At 45.8% G+C, this 19,984-nt stretch overlaps 1 protein-coding gene across 1 annotated transcript in view; it reads left to right on the forward strand.

The window, feature by feature from the left end:
- Positions 1-19,984, forward strand: part of PROS1 (protein S) — a 308,818-nt gene that overhangs the window by 151,058 nt on the left and 137,776 nt on the right. The window contains exon 8 of the mRNA XM_085622337.1: positions 8,298-8,419. Coding sequence (XP_085478463.1) covers positions 8,298-8,419 — 122 coding nt within the window. The remainder of the gene's footprint in view (positions 1-8,297; positions 8,420-19,984) is intronic.

Raw genomic sequence — 19,984 nt, forward strand, 5'->3', positions numbered from 1 at the left:
TTAACTTATAAAGTAAAACAGTACCTGGTCATGTTAGTGAGGGATGTCGCATCCTGTCCTGCATGCGGCGCGCGCTCCCTGGATGCGGCTCTATTGTACCGCGTGTGCGGGAATGGCGATGGCAGAGGGGGTGGAGTCTCGCCACGCCTGGCTGAGCTGCTAAGGCATGGTCCGCTTTCACTTTCGTCCTTTGCGAAAGCTTTCTTGTCTTTATGGGGCCATATGTTTGAAACACATGGCCCCATAAAGATAAGAAAGCTTTTACCACAAACGTAAGCCAAGCTGGGACGGCTCTAAAAGAGAAAACTGTACGTCACTGGAAGTTCTTTTCCAATGGCTGGCCACCGTTTAGCATAAACGGTGACGTCAGCCAATGGAAAAGAGGGGTGGGGCTTAAACCCCGCTAGTGAAATCTACCCTAACTCATTAAATCTCGCCAGCGAGACTGCGCATATTTGCGCAGCCTACGCCAGGCGAGACCTAAAAAGCACCTGACTTAACTCACAGATTGGAACAAAGAGGTTACAAACGTACACATCTGGAAGTGGCTGCATCAGAATGTGCAAAGATACCACGTCAGGAACTCCTACAAACGAAAACTGTGAGAAATGATACCCAGAGGTCGAATACCATTTGCTTCCTTACAGACTACCATAATGGTCATTTCCATATACGAAAAACTCTCCAAAAACACTGGTATTTACTGACAAACAATTTGACCATTAAAGACCAGATTCAAAACTTCCTACAAATGGGCTTCAGGAGAACGTGAAATCTGATACAAAAACTCTGTTGATCGGAATTCATTGACATAAGAAAACAACCAGAAACACATTTCTTGTCAAAACCCCAAGGTTTTTATACATGTCACAACTGTAGCGCCTATAAACTAGGTATTAACAAACAGAAAGAATTTACTGTGCCGGGTAAACAAACTGTGAAGATCAAGGAGTGGATTAACTGCAACTCGAACTATGTCATCTACATCATCATCTGCCCCTGCAATAAACTATATATAGGCAGTACCATCAGACCACTGAAAACCAGAATCTTAGAGCACTATCGCAACATTAACAAGACAAAACCTTCAAATTCTTTGGCCTTGAACTTGTAAAGCAGAACCCTAGAGGTGGTAACCGAGAGCTCCACATGCGAAGGAAAGAGTGAAATCATCCTACGCATGGACACTGTGAATGCCGGGCTCAACAAAGATGCAGAAATGCACTACTGGCTATACAAATGAATCAACTCCACACTGTCCAGTCCTAGACATACATTGGTCAATCACCAACAGAGTTTCCACCTGCAGTTACCAGCAAATACTAGGACACTGAACTGTGCCCATAAACATATGAGTTGAATGCTAACCTACTGTGTATTTGTTTCTAAAATCGCGTTTTACACTCCTAATCTATAATGTCTCTAATACAACCTCGTACTGTAAGTAAGTAATTTTTTATTAAACCTGTTGCATTCAGGACATTGTATGTTGATATCAAACATACAATGATTTGACATCAAAAGAGGTTAAATTAGATAAAACTATTAAAAATTAGTACAAAATTAAAAGGAACCTTTATATTGGAGTTAAAAAACATAAAACTGTTCCAAATATAGAAACACTGCTGTTACAAGATTGCAGGCCCATTTAAAAACATTGTGTGAACTGCGTAATTTTTTAAACCTGTGGGTGGAACGAACCAGTTCAGAGTCTGCTGTAGTCGTTAGTAGGTCTCTAATGTTGGCAGCACGAGCTTTTTCAGTCTCTGTATGTTTGATTGAATATTGACCTGCTACTTATCTGTCTCAAAGATCTCGCTCTTCACCCCCAGCTTCATTCTATAATAATGCCACCACAACCTCAGACTGTCTGTTGGCCGAATTTTATCTGCCATGTTTCATGTCTTATTAATCTCGCTTTTCACCCCTTACCTAAATATGTCCTTGGCCCTGAGATTATGTCTCCACCCTCACAGCACCCGTTTTTCTATATATTGTATGCCTTCTTGGTTCGACCACAAGCTCGGACTCATTGTGCCGAGTCCATTCCTCTTCTTTTGTTGGATGCATTACAATTGCCGAGCCTTTTTGACACCTTCACGGCTACTCGCCTTTATCCTATTGTAACTTTAACCCCGGACTCTCTTCTCCGAGTTTAATTATCGCCAGGCATTTAGACCGTTTTGTCATTACCGTCACTTGCAGACGGCAGCCTCGAACCCTAGTCCTGGGAATAGTGAGTCAACCCTTTCACGACTCTCCGCTGTCACTTCCCCTTACATTACGGCATTTCCTTCACAACATAAGAAACCGGCAAACACCGTGGCTGTCTTTCTTCTCTTGCACATGATTTCAAATAAAAGAAAAGAAAACCAAAGAGTAGTTCTTATTCTCTCAGCAAATGTGACGCAGAAAACTAAATATGGGGATGCTACTACCCGTGAAATCTACATTCAAAGGAGCAAAAAACCAATCACACGACGCACTAACCTAAAGTTGTTGGTAAGTCAGAAAAATTTAAAGCAGCTGGTTTCAGGTTGCAGGTGATTCACTCGCTGCTTCCGCCTTGAGTGATCGCTCCCCTCGCTGCTCCTCACAGCGTGGTATCGTATTGCTGCATTGTAACCAAGTTGTGATATCTGCATAGCTCCATTTTTAGTAAGCTTCGTAATTTCATAGCGCTATTATCCCACAGCGCTTACATTGCTTTGATTGCATTGTTGTGTGTGATTTCCCCCGGCGCCCTGCTCTGACCTCCCCTTCATTTTGATCCTGCTGTTGTTGTGTTCCCCTGAGCCCGCCACGCCTCCCAGCTGAGCCGCCCTCCCACAAGCACCCAAAAGCATTCCCCAAACCTCGCAGCGCTGTGATTCACTCGCTGCTTCCGCCTTGAGTGATCGCTCCCCTCGCTGCTCCTCACAGCGTGGTATCGTATTGCTGCATTGTAACCAAGTTGTGATATCTGCATAGCTCCATTTTTAGTAAGCTTCGTAATTTCATAGCGCTATTATCCCACAGCGCTTACATTGCTTTGATTGCATTGTTGTGTGTGATTTCCCCCGGCGCCCTGCTCTGACCTCCCCTCCATTTTGATCCTGCTGTTGTTGTGTTCCCCTGAGCCCGCCACGCCTCCCAGCTGAGCCGCCCTCCCACAAGCACCCAAAAGCATTCCCCAAACCTCGCAGCGCTGTGATTCACTCGCTGCTTCCGCCTTGAGTGATCGCTCCCCTCGCTGCTCCTCACAGCGTGGTATCGTATTGCTGCATTGTAACCAAGTTGTGATATCTGCATAGCTCCATTTTTAGTAAGCTTCGTAATTTCATAGCGCTATTATCCCACAGCGCTTACATTGCTTTGATTGCATTGTTGTGTGTGATTTCCCCCGGCGCCCTGCTCTGACCTCCCCTCCATTTTGATCCTGCTGTTGTTGTGTTCCCCTGAGCCCGCCACGCCTCCCAGCTGAGCCGCCCTCGCCCCTCCCCCTCCGCTATCCATATATGACAGTAGTTCCCGCGCGCAGCGCCCACGCGCAGCGCCCGCGCCCAACCCGCGCCGAAGGTGCGCCAAAGGTAAGCCCGTCTACGCCCGTCCGCGCCTGGACCGCGCCCAGCGCCAGACCCCCTGCCCCTCGCGCTGCGCTGCCCTCCCGCATCACCTACGATGCCGCCACCCTCCTAGCCCTCAACCCCGGTCGCGCCCCCAACTGCGTCCAAGCCGCTCCTGGACACACTCATGGACCTTTCTCCTGCTACTCCTGCAAATTCAGCGGCACCGACAACATCTCTGCTACGTCCACACCACAGATTCCCGACCCCAACCACCTAGAATGCATCCTTCTCAACACCCGATCGGTCCATAGGCATGCCATTGACCTATGGAATCTACTAGACACCATTTCCCCGGACATCGCCTTCCTTACGGAAACATGGATGAATGCTTCCTCCGCACCAGACATCACCATTGCCATCCCTGAAGACTATAAGATCACCCGCAAAGACCGTACCAGCCACACAGGAGGAGGAATCGCCATCGTCCACAAGAAATCTATCCGCATCTCAACCAGCTCTGACGTCAATCTCGCCAACTCCGAACATCTGCACTTCCAGATCCACATCGACCCCAAAACAACACTCAGAGGCACTCTCCTCTACAGACCACCAGGACCCCGCGCAAAATTCAGTGAAGACATCACGGACTTCATCACCCCACACGCGCTCCCCTCCAAAGATTACATCCTTCTGGGAGACCTCAACTTTCACCTTGAAAAGACCAACGACCACAACACCTCCACCCTCGTGGACAACCTCGCCAACCTCGGACTTAAACAACTAGTCACTTCCCCCACCCACATCGCAGGTCACACACTCGACCCCATCTTCACATCCAGCAATCATATCTCCTTCTGCCACACTACGGATCTCCTCTGGACCGACCACAGCTGCGTTCACTTCATCTACAACAAGCCGAAACCCATCATCCACTCCCAACCTACCCTGCAAAGAAACTGGAACAAAATCACCACGGACCAAATCTCCGCATCGCTCCTTCGAAACTCCCCAGCCCTCTCTTCTAACGCCAACGAAGCCGCCGCCAACCTCACCCTATGGTTATCCAACACCGCCGACACCTTAGCTCCACTGAAAAAACGTCAAAGCAAACCTGGCAGCAAGAAAGCCTCATGGTTCAACGATGATCTCAAGAAGTCCAAGAAACTCTGCCGCTCCCTTGAAAAGGCCTGGAAAAAAGACCCAACCACCAGCACCAAGGACGCCTTCAAAAGCGCCACCCGCACCCACCACCAACTGATCCGAAAAGCCAAGAAAACAGCTTTCAAGGATCGACTTGACAACAACGCCCACAACAGCAAGGAACTTTTCAACATCGTCAAGGAATTTTCCAATCCCTCGGCCAACTCCAAGGACATCACCCCCTCTCAAACCCTCTGCGACTCCCTAGCCTCTTTTTTCCACAACAAGATTGCAGACATCCACAACAGCTTTGACAACCAACCCGGAAACCAACCCACCCTACCATCTGCTGACCACCTTCCCCCCGTGAACACCCTTAACGCTTGGAACCCAATCTCCACTGAGGACACCATCCGCCTGATGAATTCCATCCACTCAGGATCCCCCACAGACCCATGCCCTCACCACATCTTCAACAAAGCAGACTCCGTCATAGCACCGCACCTCCGAGACGTCATCAACTGCTCCTTCAACTCCGCTACCTTCCCAGAAGACTGGAAACACGCCGAACTCACTGCCCTTCTGAAAAAACCAACAGCGGACCCCACCGAACTCAAAAATTACCGCCCCATCTCGCTTCTTCCATTCCCGGCCAAAGTCATCGAGAAAGCCGTCAACAACCAGCTCGCCGCTTTCCTCGAAGCCAACAAATCCCTCGACTCCTCACAGTCCGGCTTCCGAGCCAAACACAGCACTGAGACCGCCCTCATCGCAGCAACAGACGACATTCGAACTCTACTGGACAACGGAGACACAGTCGCCCTCATCCTCCTCGACCTCTCTGCAGCATTCGATACAGTCTGCCACAGCACCCTTCTACAACGCCTCAATAACATCGGAATCCAAGGAAAAGCACTTGAATGGATCACCTCGTTCCTCACCGGAAGAACCCAGAGAGTCCGCCTTCCTCCATTCAAGTCCGAGGCCTCTGAAGTCATCTGCGGCGTCCCTCAAGGATCCTCACTCAGTCCCACCCTCTTCAACGTATACATGAGCCCCCTCGCGGCCATCGCACGCCGACACAACCTCAACATCATCTCCTACGCGGACGACACTCAACTAATCCTTTCTCTCACCAATGACCCTAGCACCGCCACAACTAACCTACACGAAGGAATGAAAGAAGTTGCCGAATGGATGAAACAAAGCCGTCTGAAACTGAACTCAGACAAAACTGAAGTCCTCATCTTAGGTACATCCCCCTCTGCATGGGACGATTCCTGGTGGCCTGAAGCCCTCGGAAAAGCACCCATCCCGACAGACCACGCACGGAACCTAGGCGTCATCCTGGATTCTTCACTCTCAATGAACAGACAAGTCAGCGCCGTATCCTCTTCCTGCTTCAACATTCTTCGCATGCTCAGAAAAACATTTCGCTGGATCCCCCTCGAAACAAGGAAAACAGTTACCCACGCTCTAGTCACGAGCCGACTGGACTACGGAAACACCCTCTACGCGGGTACTACCGCAAAGCTCCAGAAGAAACTCCAACGAATCCAAAACGCATCAGCCAGGCTCATATTAGACATCCCTCGCAACGAACACATCTCTGATCACCTTAAAGACCTCCACTGGCTACCCGTCAATAAGAGGATCACCTTCCGACTGCTTACCCACGCACACAAATCACTCTACGTCATCGGACCAGATTGCCTCAACTCTCGACTGTCCTTCTACACCCCCTCCCGCCAACTACGATCTTCCAGCCAAGCCCTCGCCACTATACCTCGCATCAACAAGACCACCATGGGAGGCAGATCCTTTGCATACCTGGCTGCTAAAACATGGAACTCACTCCCCGCCTACCTTCGCCTCACCCAGAACCACCTAGCGTTCAGAAAGCAGCTTAAAACGTGGATATTTGACAAATAATCCTCCTCCCCTTCCTAAGCGCCTTGAAACCCTCTGGGTACGTAGTGCGCTATACAAATTTTATGACTTGACTTGACTTGACTCAGCAAATACAGCATCAAGAGTAGAACCGAATGAAGGTTCCAGTCAGGAAAAGGAGAAAGGTACTTTCCTTAGATAGTAAGTCTATGAGTAAAAATATAAGGATCATTCAGTCTCAAGAGAAAAAAAAAGGGAGAGGATTCCTGCCTGCAAATCATCAAATTCCTGAGAAGATACATCTCCCAGATTTGGACAGGGCAGGTCTCTGACTAAAACCAAAACACACAATTGAATCCTCAAATTCAAGAGGAGATGCATTTTCCACAGTTCCAGTTGCAATAGGAACCAATCATAATTCAGTGTTCCCGCTGGACTTGGCATCTGCCTCCTTCTCACTGATAATATAGTGCCAGATTCTTCCATCACCACAGCATTCATGATCCCTCACAAAGTAGTATTAAACTCATCTGCCTCCCATCCTGCACAAGTGCTATGAAGTCTCCTTCGTGTTGCAGCTACCAATGATGGACGGAATGCTGAATGAATCAAACATTCACCGCCAGTAAAGAGATCTGGGATAAGTGCATCGTTCTTTTGCTCACCACACCACCCCAGTTTGGACCCAGCCATATGCAAATCAGTCTTGACCCTGTTCCTCATGGAAACATTCAGGCCGGAACTGCCAAGCCGGGTCCTCCCTTGGCTGGAAACAACCATCTTAGGACCGGTTCCGGAGCAACACCCCTCATCAGCCAAGCTAGCTTGAATCCATTGGCACAGCGAGCAAGGGACTCAAGTCTTGGCTTAACCATCCCACTTAGGGCAAAAAATGATGCTGCAACAAATGATGGCCAAACATTCACCTCCAGTCAAGAGATCTGAGTTAAATCCATCGTTCTTTTGCTAACTACGCCACCCCTGTTTAGACCCAGCCATATGCAAATCAGTCTTTTCCCTGTTCACCTCCTCTGCCTCCCATCCCCTGCAGGTAATATGTATCATCATGGAAATAATTAATTGCAACAAACATGACCTTCACACAGTAAGCTAAGAAAAAATAATACATTTAATGAAAAAGCTGAGAATGTGCCCGAAACAAAAAGAGTTATGCACAGCAAGCAGAAATACAACACTTTTATTTTCAATATGGAGTCAAGTGCCTAGGCACATGCTGACTCATGTAAATTTTAAGATGCACATTCCCTAACTATAATTAATAGAAAACATATAAATCACTTGTTTCACCAAATCTAAATGTTAAATAATGTGTGTACACATGTAAGATATGGTTAGACATGTTGCAAATTAGCATATTATTAAGCACAAATAAATGGTGATGACTGTGCATCACCAGGAGCCTTGGATTCATACATTGAAAGCACAGTGGGATTGCATCCCTGGTGTCCGAGAGCCTCAAAGTAGTGCATTTAATACCCATGTTGAGGGTTTCAGCATGCAAGTACTAAAATATTAAGCAGACATGTTTCCATTCAGGTTTGGGATCTTACAAGTTTGTACGCCAACAGAGTTCTACTGTGACTTACTAGGCTAACAAAATGTGTGCTCCCTTTCATATGTCACTGTTCAGTGCAACATGATGCTATATTTGTGAATGCAGAGATGAAATCTTAACCTGTGTTTGTTTTCTCTCTTAAGACAAAGATGAATGTGCTGAAAACATCTGTGATCAAACATGTGTGAACACACCTGGAAGTTATGCTTGCTATTGTGATGGAAAGAGAGGCTACAAGCTGGCTAAAGACATGAAAACATGTGAGGTACGACTTAGTGCTTTGAATACCCCAGTTGCTGCAGAAAATATACGCAACTAATTTGGCCGCAAAGTTTAAACTGCACATTTATCCTAAGTTTATGACTTTGGATTTACCAAAGAGGTCATCCATTCTCAAGGTAAAATGGAGGTACATGAGCTTTTCAGTTTAATAGCAACACAGGCATTGACCTGTATATTATGAATAGCAGTAATCACTATATGATCTGTGATAAGGTGTTTGTTTATTGACCATTTTCAGTAACTGTGGTAGACAGATAAGAGTCAAACACAGTAGAGTTGTGATTATATGAGAGACAAGACTGTCCAGATCAAATAGCAGAATCTGTAGTGTTGCGCACTAATAGAAATGGTCACTGAACTGCCATCATTTCATCATTACCATACGGGATTTGGAGGTGACCTAACATTTGGAAGAAAGTGACAAGTCACAACCATTGACTCCAATTGTAAACTAACCTATTTAATTTCTGTTTTTTTAAATCCATCATCTACAAGTCAAGGCTGAATTAGGATAGTAACCATTGCTTACTAATCAGCCAAAACAATTAGCTGCTAGACTTAGCAAAAGCTAAACCGAAGGCTTATACTAAAAATAGCTGTTGCGATTTTAGTTAATTCTTGTTGTGCAGTTGAATATGTGCAAAGTTTACAAGCAGTGTTGTGTTTCGATTTAGATGCCCGTACATGGGTTTCCCTGAATCATGTCCTTATATAGGCACAATTCGCATTGCCCTTATTTAGGCATAGAATCCCAGTCCTTATTTAGGCATTAGCCATGCTATCCAAATACAGGCATGGTCACCTACATCCGTCTATCCCAAAGTTACATCGAGTTCTTAGAAACCAGACCCTTAAGCCATCGGGACTTTCCCGAGCTAGGATTATTGATTTGTCCAAGAACTCCTCTATTATGCATGAACTACTATTCCTTAGGGCAGAGATCTTCAATCTGTGGGGCGCGACGCCATCTCAGGGGGGGGCGCGCACTCCTTTCTAATCTTACCTTACGATCCCAGGCTTTTGTCTTGCTAACTCTCCCAGGGGGGTTAATTCATAGAGCTGAAACGCTTCAGCTGCAGTGGGAGGCAGGATGTCTCCTCTGCTAAAACTGAAAGCAAAGGAACAGACAGTCTGTTCCTTCACATTCCATATCATAGCAGAGGAGACCCCTTGCCTCCCACTGCAGCTGAAGCATTTCAGGTCTATGAATTAATCCCCTCCTGGGAGAGTTCGCTCTTCCCAGAAAGGAGACAAAGTTTCCAGGGATGTTTTAAGGACTGGACAAGGTGAGCTCTGGCCCAGGGCCCCAGCCTTTTAAAGCGGGTGAGGGGAAGGGGGGTGCTGAAAGAGCCAGCTCTGTTCTACAGTCTTGCCCTTATGACCTTGAATTTTTTTTAAACACAATGTTGTAAATAGCGTTTTTCTATCATTCATTTTTAATGTGTAAGAGTCTATTACAGAAATTTTGCAGCCAAAAGTTGTTTATGCGTCATGTAACATCAATATAAAAAGTTATTTTAGATCAATACAGGACCTCGCATATGAGAAATGGGAGGATGTGACCGAGCTCATTTGCAGTAATATTAGTGAAGTGCTGTTGTGTTACATACTGAAAACGCACATCACTATCCCTGAATATCATATGTACACACATTTAGTATTTGATCAAAGAAGGCATGAAAGAGCTGAGACTGGATCATAAAATCAAAGCTGGTCCGAACAGGGGCCCCCAAAATACATTTGGCCCAGGGCCCTCAAAATCCTTAAAACGTCCCTGAAAGTTTCTTTTAAAATTACATAGGCAGGCGCGCAAAATGCCAGACAGCCATGTGTTGTTTAAACAGCCTGCAAATTGCTTGTCTTGACACTAAATATGGTTATAAATAAAGTAGTATGTATTCATTTGTAATGTGACTTTTCTGTTTTTGTTCCCTTTTATTACCAGTCATGGATCATTCAGGCAGCTCTAGAAAACAATTAAAAGTTCTTTCTATTTATATTGGCTGTTCAAAGTATGCACAGACAAGTGCTGTAAATACGGCTTTAAGTGACTGCTTATTTTTATACCATCCGTGACATCAAAATAATGAGCTGGCTACCCTAAACACAAGACTGGAAGTTTGTTGAGGGATCTGCACACTATTTCTTTCCTCCACCCTGATCCATGGTTACTGCCATAAGAGCAATAGTTTAACACATTTGAAACCCTATGCTGCGGTCAATAACGTGCTGAGTTACTTCAAGTGTCCGGGATTGCACCTTGCATTCAGACAACTCACTCCTCATTCTTGCCCTTCACCCTCATCCTGCACTCACACTGATCCGATACACTCGCACCATTCACCCACTTACCCTCCACTCACACTGATCACCATGCACTCACACCATTCACCCGCTCACCCTGCACTCACACTGATCACCATGCACTCACACCATTCACCCACTAACCATCCACTCACAGTGATCACTCTGCACTCACGGCGATCACAATGCGCTCACACGGATCACTATGCACTCACACCATTCACCCGCTCACCCTGCACTCACACTGATCACCATGCACTCACACCATTGACCCATTTACCCTCCACTCACAATGATCACTCTGCTCTCACAATGCACTTGCGCTGTTCACCCTGTACCTCACCCTGCAGTCACACGAGCCCACGACTCAACCTGCACTCGTGACACTTCACTCAACTGTCCCCATCACTGTTCAATCTGCAATCTCACTCAAATAAGCCCACCACTAACCATACATTCATTTGTCCCACTCTGCACCAACATGCGCACCCAAATTCATATGGTCACCTCACTCACCCCTGTACACAAGTATGGGCATGTCCTGCCCCATCAAGGTTTTCGTCCTAAATTACAAAAGGAGACATCTAAATGCACTGCAATCCAGCCTTGAGGGGCTCCTTGATAGAGACAGTTCTGTTTTTGCCTTGATGGCCTGGAATAATTCCTAAACAGATTCTTGCAAATACCCGTTTTGTTTAATCTCTTTTTAATGTGATTGATGTGAGGGAGTCTATTACTATTTACAGAGAAATGTGTTTGTTTGTTTCATGCAACAACCATAAAAAAGTTAACCATAAACAAGTTAGCTCCAAGCGAGTCCTCACATATGAGAAATTGGAGGATATCACAGATATTATTCACTGTAAAATTAGTGGGCTGCTGCTTTGTTACAACAGTGAAAACACATCACTATCTCTGAATATTAGATGTAAACGCTTGTAGAATTTCGACTACAGCGCCTGTGCACCGTTACTAGCCTGACTAAATAGGGTATGGCAGAGCTGAAAGTAAATCATTTAAACTCAAAGCTGTACTGAACAGTGGCCCCCAAAATAGTTTTGGCCCAGGGCACCCCAACATTTCTAACATGTCCATGCCATCACAAAGTCTGTCAGACAACATTACTCTGAAGTAAAATAGACAACATCATTAATTTATTATTAGTTCTATTTTTTTTTAAACATGAGCCCGACGTGTCCTAAACTCCCACTGCTTCAGGCAAGCAACTTATCGTACCACTAAGGAATTCTCAATTAGGTGTTCGTTCAACGCCCTCTCTGTGGACTTTCAACTGTCTTCGGACCCATAACTGGTTGGTGGGGAATTATCCCATTATAATGCTGCCTTAAACCTTTTGTTAATGATTTCTAGAGAAGATTTGTTTCTCGTGTACCAGCTCTGAGCTAGGGAGTGCTCGAAAAATCTAACACTGTCTCCCTTACAGTCCCTGTCTTGACTGAAAATGTCTGCAGAATATTCAGCTTTGGGAGAAACTGCTATCAAAACTCTCTTGCCTTTCAGCTCGTCCTATTTATGTGAGATTGGGTTCTCAGCACTTGTGGTGTTAAATACTAAGTACCGTTCAAGATTGGATGTGGAGCACAATCTGAGGATGGCAGTAGCTAAAATCCATCCACAGATTAACCGTCTCTGAAAAACAGGCACACCTTGTCACATTTATGTTGAGGGTGTTATTATCAATCTATGTCATGTGTAAAACAAAGCATCCTATTAAAAAATATCTGCGCACATTTTATCTTGAAAAGTGGTGTTTTGAGCTGTGTAATAAGCCTCTGTCATTTCACCACACCCACTCACAAACATGCAGTTTACTAAACACTCTTATTGTATTGAACATTATTTGCTGGATATGCCCGGAATATGCGCGTGGCGGTCGATTCCAGAAATTTCTGTCAGGTGGTGGGGGGGCCCAACATCTAAAAAAATTCAGCTGGGGGGGCTCAACGTACAAAAGTTTGAAGACCTCTGCCTTAGGGGTTCATTCATGATGTCTTCCTCTGCCCGACTTTACGTCAATGCTAGCATTCCTAAGTACCTTCCAGGTATAAATATACCTTCCCTTACCATGGCAAACCACGGCTCAGCTTGATACGGCTCGCCACGGCAAGTTCGGAAGGAATTCGAGTCACCGCCTGACGCACTGACCAGACACTGTCATCCCTGCTCGCAGAGAATCCAGCTTCCAGTGATCAGACTACCTTTGCGGGGTGTTGGAGTTTGAGATTCAGAAAGAGATTCCCACCTCTCTCATTCTAAGGTATGGAGCTGACTAGAACCTAGAGGGATTCTTGGCATATAAACTTAGTATATACCATACTATAGAAAAGAGCACCTACTTCTTACCTTGTAGTACACATAGGTTAGGTACACTGGGGTAGAACTATTTAGAAGCATCAGACGAGTATTCACTTTTTAGCCTGTGTTATTTATGTATGTCTATATGAATATATGTCATAGCTAAAAGACAATGCTATTGCAGTATTATTTCTTCTTACTGCTTACGCTGTGCGTATTATATCTTGCTTACTGTCTAATGATTGTAATAGCTCATATCTCTTACACGAGATACAAGACTGTTCATTAAATCCTTTTATTGAAACGCCCGTCTATCTATTTCGGTGTAACTCTGAATAAACTAAGCATGCGTGATTGACTGAGTAAAACTGTTATCTATTGTTTCCACGATTTTGAGACATGTTCCGATTCTAAGGGAAACAAAGTTGTCATGTTTATGCGGTTGTCAGAAACTACCCCCTTCTTGTTTATTCGAGAAGTTTCTAGTGACCTCTGAGTTAGCTGGTACACAAGTAATTAAGTTTAATATACTCGATAGAGGCATACTGACCGTAGTCCTATGCAAAAACCATAGTGCATATTATTCCAATGCGCAGAGCCTATAATGTAAATAGGAACTACACTACAGCAGCACTGTAGAAGTATCTTTCATATCCTTTAATGAGGCTATGATACTCACTATTACCAGCTGTAAAAATCAAACCATAAATCTCAACTTCCATGTTTATGATTTTAGCAACAGTATCATTAAACATAAGCACACCGCTTCAGCTAAATGTTTTGTCGGAAACAGCTGGTTGGCTAATTCACAAACTCTTGTACAACATAAGGTGTCCTCTCCATGAATATTTGCCTTACATTGATTCCTGTAAAATATATGTATTAACAAAAATGTATTTGCCACCTTTATTTTCAAATCTTTACAAAAACTACAAGTCTTTGACTTGTGAATGAATGAATACATTTTTGATATACATCCTTTCGTGGAGTCTAGACCATCTTATTTTCAGAAGTAACAAAATATTCACACACAAAAGAAGGGGAGAGGGTACGGTGCTCACCTACTCCGAACCCTCAATCAAATACTTATACACACTGTAAAGAGTAGGGTGTGAACGCACGTGGTGTTGTGAAAAAGTGTGGAAACTTGCTGTGTTTTTTAATACTGCCCTCACTCACACCGAAGTGTGACATGCTTCATCATCGGCCTGCTTATAAAACACCCCGGCGTAGCCAACGCCTGGGGTGGAGCAATAGGGTTGGGGAAGACAAACAGAACATAAAGAAAAGAAGAAAACAATATTTCCAAATTGTGACTGGGAACAATGGAGGTGAAGGTGCAGTGTGGTGTGTTAAAACTAACTCGGAGATATCCCTAAATCTATTTTATTCCTGGATCCTCCGGTCAGGATTAAAAACGTGAAGGATGGTGGTGCTAGCGAGTTATGATGTGCCCCTTACACCCCTCCTTACTGCCCGGTGGTCAACATGTTTTGGCCTTTTCAATGTGCCCAATCCTATGGTCACGTCGGCCTCCTTCAGGACACTCCGGGTCCCAGTATTTGTAGTCACACCCAATCCTCCAATCGAGCTCATAGGTGTATTATACCCTAGGTCTTACTCTTAGGAATTTCCAACGAGAGATTCCTTGGGTTTTACTGTAAAGATAAAAAGATAAGTAGTCCCAAAGTTAGGCTAAGTATTTCCATTGAGGTATTCTATCTGTTTCAATATTGTATATTGCAAGTATCTTCCACCGCGTGTTTCACATTCGTATTCCAGACACCAAAGGCCCGGCGCAACAATCTTGCGCGCCCAGGGTTACCTTTAGTAGGTTAACACACTCTTACTTCCTTCTTATATCTTTGAAGTCATGCGGAAATATATGGTTTAGTCACCAACCAAGTTTCACACACTCATCAAGCATACCACACTTGTTGTATTCATCACTCAGAAAGGCCACTCGGGTGTGGTGTACTCACCGAGTTTACCCCTAAGTCAAACTCAAAATAGCGGTGGGCCAGGAGATACCCCTTGTAGTCACACTCTAGGAGGGTAGTGGAAAAACGGGAGAAAAAACAACCAGCATACTCATTATTAATGTTTCATATTCCGTTGTATATACATGTTATGTCGTGGGGTATAATTTTCGCCCAATGTATTTATGGTACTGCCAGGCTTTGATCTCTTAACTAGAATCATTGATTATTTGCATGGCTAGGTCGAGTTGATCTTTACTTTTATGTCTTATATCATCCTAATCAATCCCCCTTACACACAAGTAATGCGACCGGGTGGTATTTAAAGACAAGACTAACTGCCATAAGGAACGCGTTACTTACCTGTAACTGCGGTTATCCAGTATTGGTATCTTTCATAGATTCACATGACTGAATCATTCCCCGTCGTCGGAATGGGAGTCACCGGTAAATAACAAAGCAATGTCTTAGAAGACATATACAGCAATATGCCCCAGAGGCCTTAGCTTAGTAAGCTATCCACGTCCTTATGTAAAAAGGACCAGATTTTGGCCAGAGCCAATCAGCTAACACCACTCTCTAGAACCTTCCTGGTAGGAGCTCTAGTCCCTCAGATTTTCGTAAGCACAGTGCTAAGCAGTTGTATCACTGAGAGATCCAAGAGAGCCCCTCCAGGGGAGGTGGGTGGGTTGCATGTGAATCTATGAAAGATACCAATACTGGATAACCGCAGTTACAGGTAAGTAACACGTTCCTTATCCAGTATTAGGGTATCTTTCATAGATTCACATGCCTGAATCAGAGTAGTAAGCAGTTTTTGTTTTTTTGTTTTTTTGTTGATACTTGTATAGCGCACTACTCACCCGCAAGGGTCTTAAGGCGCTTGTACGAATACCGCTGTGGAACCCCTCCTGGCTTTCCCTGTGAGGCGTCCACTCCTGGGCACCCCCAAGGTGGAGGCCAGGCATCCTTAGCGTTGTGGGGGCCGTTGTGGAGATTAAGCAAGCTATTGCCCAGAGTTGCAGAGTGGGACTCCATGATTGGAATAGGCACCGAGGCGAGAATTATCAAGTCCGTGGAATTTTTGAGCCCAAGACCCGCTGAGGCGGGGAATTGAACCCTGGTCCCGGGCTTGACCTCTGCATCAGGGTCTGCCGCTCTAATCATTGAGCCACACTTCTCCAGCAGTGAAAAGCACATTTCGAAAAATATGGAATTTATACAGTCACTAGATGAACACATCTATCTGTGAGAAACAACAGCACTACAGAAAACCAATGAGTCAGTCAAGGTATACATTATAGTGCGAAATGTGCATAAATCAGGATGGTGGGATGAAAGAAAGGGCTCACCTCTATTGAAAAAGATGACGTAGTACCGCTTGACCCACTGACTCATCCTTCTTGATGTCTGTATCCAGGCAGTAATGCTTGGTGAATGTATGCGGCGTCTTCCATGTGGCCGCTCTACAAATGTCTACAATGGGCACCCCAGCAAACAGTGCCATGGAAGTAGACATGGCCCTTGTGGTATGGGCACGGACTGTTGTTCTCAGCGGACGTCCTGCCTGTTGGTGACAGAAGGAAATGGCTGAAGAAATCCAGCGGGAAATGCTCTGTTTTGTGAGCGGTAGCCCTTTTCGAGGTCTGCTGTAGGCTATGAAGAGCTGATTAGATTTACGAAATGGTTTCGTTCTATCAATGTAAAATTTTAAACATGGCTGAATGTCTAGGGAATGTAGAGTTCTTTCCGCCACTGTTTGTGGATTCGGGAAAAATTAGCGTAGAACAACAGGTTCATTGAGGTGGAATTGAGATGGAACCTTGGGAATGAACGCTGGATTGGTGCGGAGAAGGACCCTATCTTGTTTGAATTGCAGGAATGGGTCTTGGATAGAGAATGCTTGGAGCTCCCCCACTCGCCTTGCCGAGGTAAGGGCCAGCAAAAGTGCCACCTTCCAGGAGACCAACTTAAGGTCAGCTCTGTGGATTGGCTCAAACGGGTGTTTCATCAGTTGAGCTAGCACCGTGTTGAGATGCAAAGTCGGTGGAGCAAGCTTTACTGGAGGGAATGTTCGAAACAGTCCTTTTAGGAATTGTTTAATGAGCCTGTGAGACCATAATGATGGGCCTGAAGAGGATCTCCTGAAGCGTGAAATTGCAGCTAGATGTACCTTAATGGAGGCATGAGCCAGACCAGATTTTGCCAGATGTAAGAGGTACGGCAGGACTTGCTCTGGAGTGGAAGAAAGAGTGTGTAACCTGTTTGTTTTACACCAGATACAGATTCTCTTCCATTTGAGCGAGTATGTCTTGTTGGTACTATCTGCTCGAGCTCGAGCTAGAATTTGTCTGCAGTCTGGAGGAATGTCTAAGCCCTGAAGCTCTCTGAACTCAGGAGCCATGCTGATAACCTGAGAGATGCCAGATCCGGATGTTGAATCTGCTGATTGTTGAGCGTTAGAAGAGATGGAAACGGCTTCAATCTGATTGGAGGTTCCAGGGAAAGGATGTGAAGCTCTGTGAACCAGTGTTGGCGTGGCCAAGCTGGGGCTATTAATATCAGAGTGCAAGGTTCCGCTTTCATCTTCCTTAGTACCCTGGGGATCAGGGGAAACGGCGGAAAGGCGTACGCAAAGACGTTGCACCATGCTATCGAAAAGTCATTCCCCAGGGACCCTGGTTGGGGATGCCAGCTTGCAAAGTGTTGGCATCTGGCGTTGTGCTGGGTGGCGAAGAGGTCCAGCAGAGGGGTGCCCCATTGAGCGAAAATGTTGTTGAGAACTATTGATCCAGTTACCACTCATGGGACACTGCCTGCCTCCTGCTGAGATAATCTGCCAACACGTTGTGGACTCCTGGAACATAATCTGCTCGAAGGGAGATGTTGTGGCGGAGCAGCCAGTTCCAAATTTTTTGCGACTCGCGCGAAAGTGTCAGCGAGCGAGTCCCTCCTTGCTTGTTCAGATAATGCATTGTCGTAGTGTTGTCTGTCCGGACAAGCACTACTGAGTTTTTGATTCGTGGGAGGAAAGCCACCAGAGCTAGATAGACTGCTCGAAGCTCTAAAAGGTTGATATGAAGCATCCTCTCCGAAAGGGACCACTTTCCGCTTATCTGCAGTTCTTGGAGGAAGGCTCCCCAGCCCTCTAAGGAGACGTCCGTGGTGATGATATGAGGAGCAGCAGGAAGCAAGAAAGGCAAGCCTTGCGAAAGGTTCTGGGAGCAAACCCACCATCGTAGAGCTTGTTTGATCACCGGGGTTACCTGGATGATGTCGTCGAAGGACCCTGTACACTGGATCCACCGATCCAACAGTGCTTCCTGTAGGGGTCGCATCCAAAGACGGCAATGCAGGATTAGTAGGATGCAAGAAGACATCATCCCGAGCAGGGACTTGAAAAGACGCACTGACGGCGTCTTTCTGGACATTATCCGGAGTGCCAGAGATCGAAGTTTGTCTTTGCGTTCCTGTGACGGGAATGCCTTCTTCTGTATGGTGTCTAGTGTAGCTCCCAGAAAGTGCATGCGCTGGGATGGCTGCAGGACAGACTTGCCATGGTTGAGAGTTAGTCCCAGCGACTCGAAAAGCGTCAGACAGGCGTTGGAAGATCTTGTCACGCCGTCTAGAGATGGAGACTTGATAAGCCAATCGTCTAGATATGGGAAGACTTGGTGATGGCAATGGTGTAGGTGCGCAGCCACTGGTGCTAGACACTTGGTGAAAATGCGTGGCACTGATTTGAGTCCAAATGGTAGAACTCGAAACTGATAATGCCTGCCCGCCACCATGAATCGCAGGAATTTCTTGTGGTTGCGGTGTATTGGAATATGAAAATAGGTGTCTTGAAGGTCTAACGACACCATATAGTCGTTCGCGTTGAGTAGATGTAAAACCTCCTGAATGGTGATCCTACGAAACTACTGTTTTTTCAGAAATTTGTTTAGATTCCTCAGGTCCAATATAGGCCTCCATTTTTCTCTTTTTTCCGAATGAGAAAGAAGTGGGAGTAGAATCCTTTTCCCCGTTGGCTTGGGGGAACTCTCTCTATAGCTCCTTTCTGAAGCATAATCTTCACTTCTAGAAGTAAAGGACGTAGGTTCTTGTGAGTTTTTTGGCGGGGAGGAGTTTGAGGAGGGATCTGTATGAATTCCAGAGAATGGCCGAATTGTACTAATTGGAGGACCCACCGGTCCGTAGTTATCTTTTTCCAATTTTGGAGAAAATGGGAGATTTTCCCGCCAATCTTGGAGGGTGGAGAGAAGCTTGAGACCGGCTGCAGCTGAAAGTCATTGACGCCGCGCGGCTCCTTTTTGTCTTCCTCCTTTGCCACGAAATGAGGATTTGTGGTAAGAAGATTGCTGTCGCTGCTGATATTGCGGACGGTACTGTTGGGAGGAGGAGAAAGAGGAACGTTGTTGGAAATCTCCTCTGGTGGAAGTCTGACCTCTCCCTTTTGACCCACGAAAGGAAGGGTTCCGAGACTATAAAGAACCCAAAGCCCTGGCGGTATCCGTATCTTTTTTGATACCCTGCAATGCCTCATCAATATGAGGACCGAAGAGCAACTGGCCATCATATGGCATGTCCAGCACCTTAGTTTGGACCTCTGGCCTGAAAGAAGTTGCCTTGAGCCAACCCTGGCGTCGGAGAACGGCTGCGCCGGCCAGTTGTCTAAAGCCGGTTGAAGCAATATCCATTGCGCAGTCTATAAGTTCAGAGGCAGATCTTTCACCCTCTAACAGAATCTTCTTTGTCTCCTCTTTTGATTCGTCAGGCAAGTCCGCCAAGTATGGTGCAATGTCCGCCCACATTTGACGGTTGTATCTTCCCAACAGTGCAAGGGCGTTGGAGGCACGCACTGTTAAGGCCGACATAGAGGCAAACCGTTTTCCTATGTTGTCCAGACGTCTTCCCTCCTTATCTGGTGGGGCTGTCAACAGAGCAGC

This window comes from Triturus cristatus, chromosome 8 (assembly GCF_964204655.1).
Source record: "Triturus cristatus chromosome 8, aTriCri1.1, whole genome shotgun sequence".
In the NCBI taxonomy this organism is placed as follows: Eukaryota; Metazoa; Chordata; class Amphibia; order Caudata; family Salamandridae; genus Triturus; species Triturus cristatus.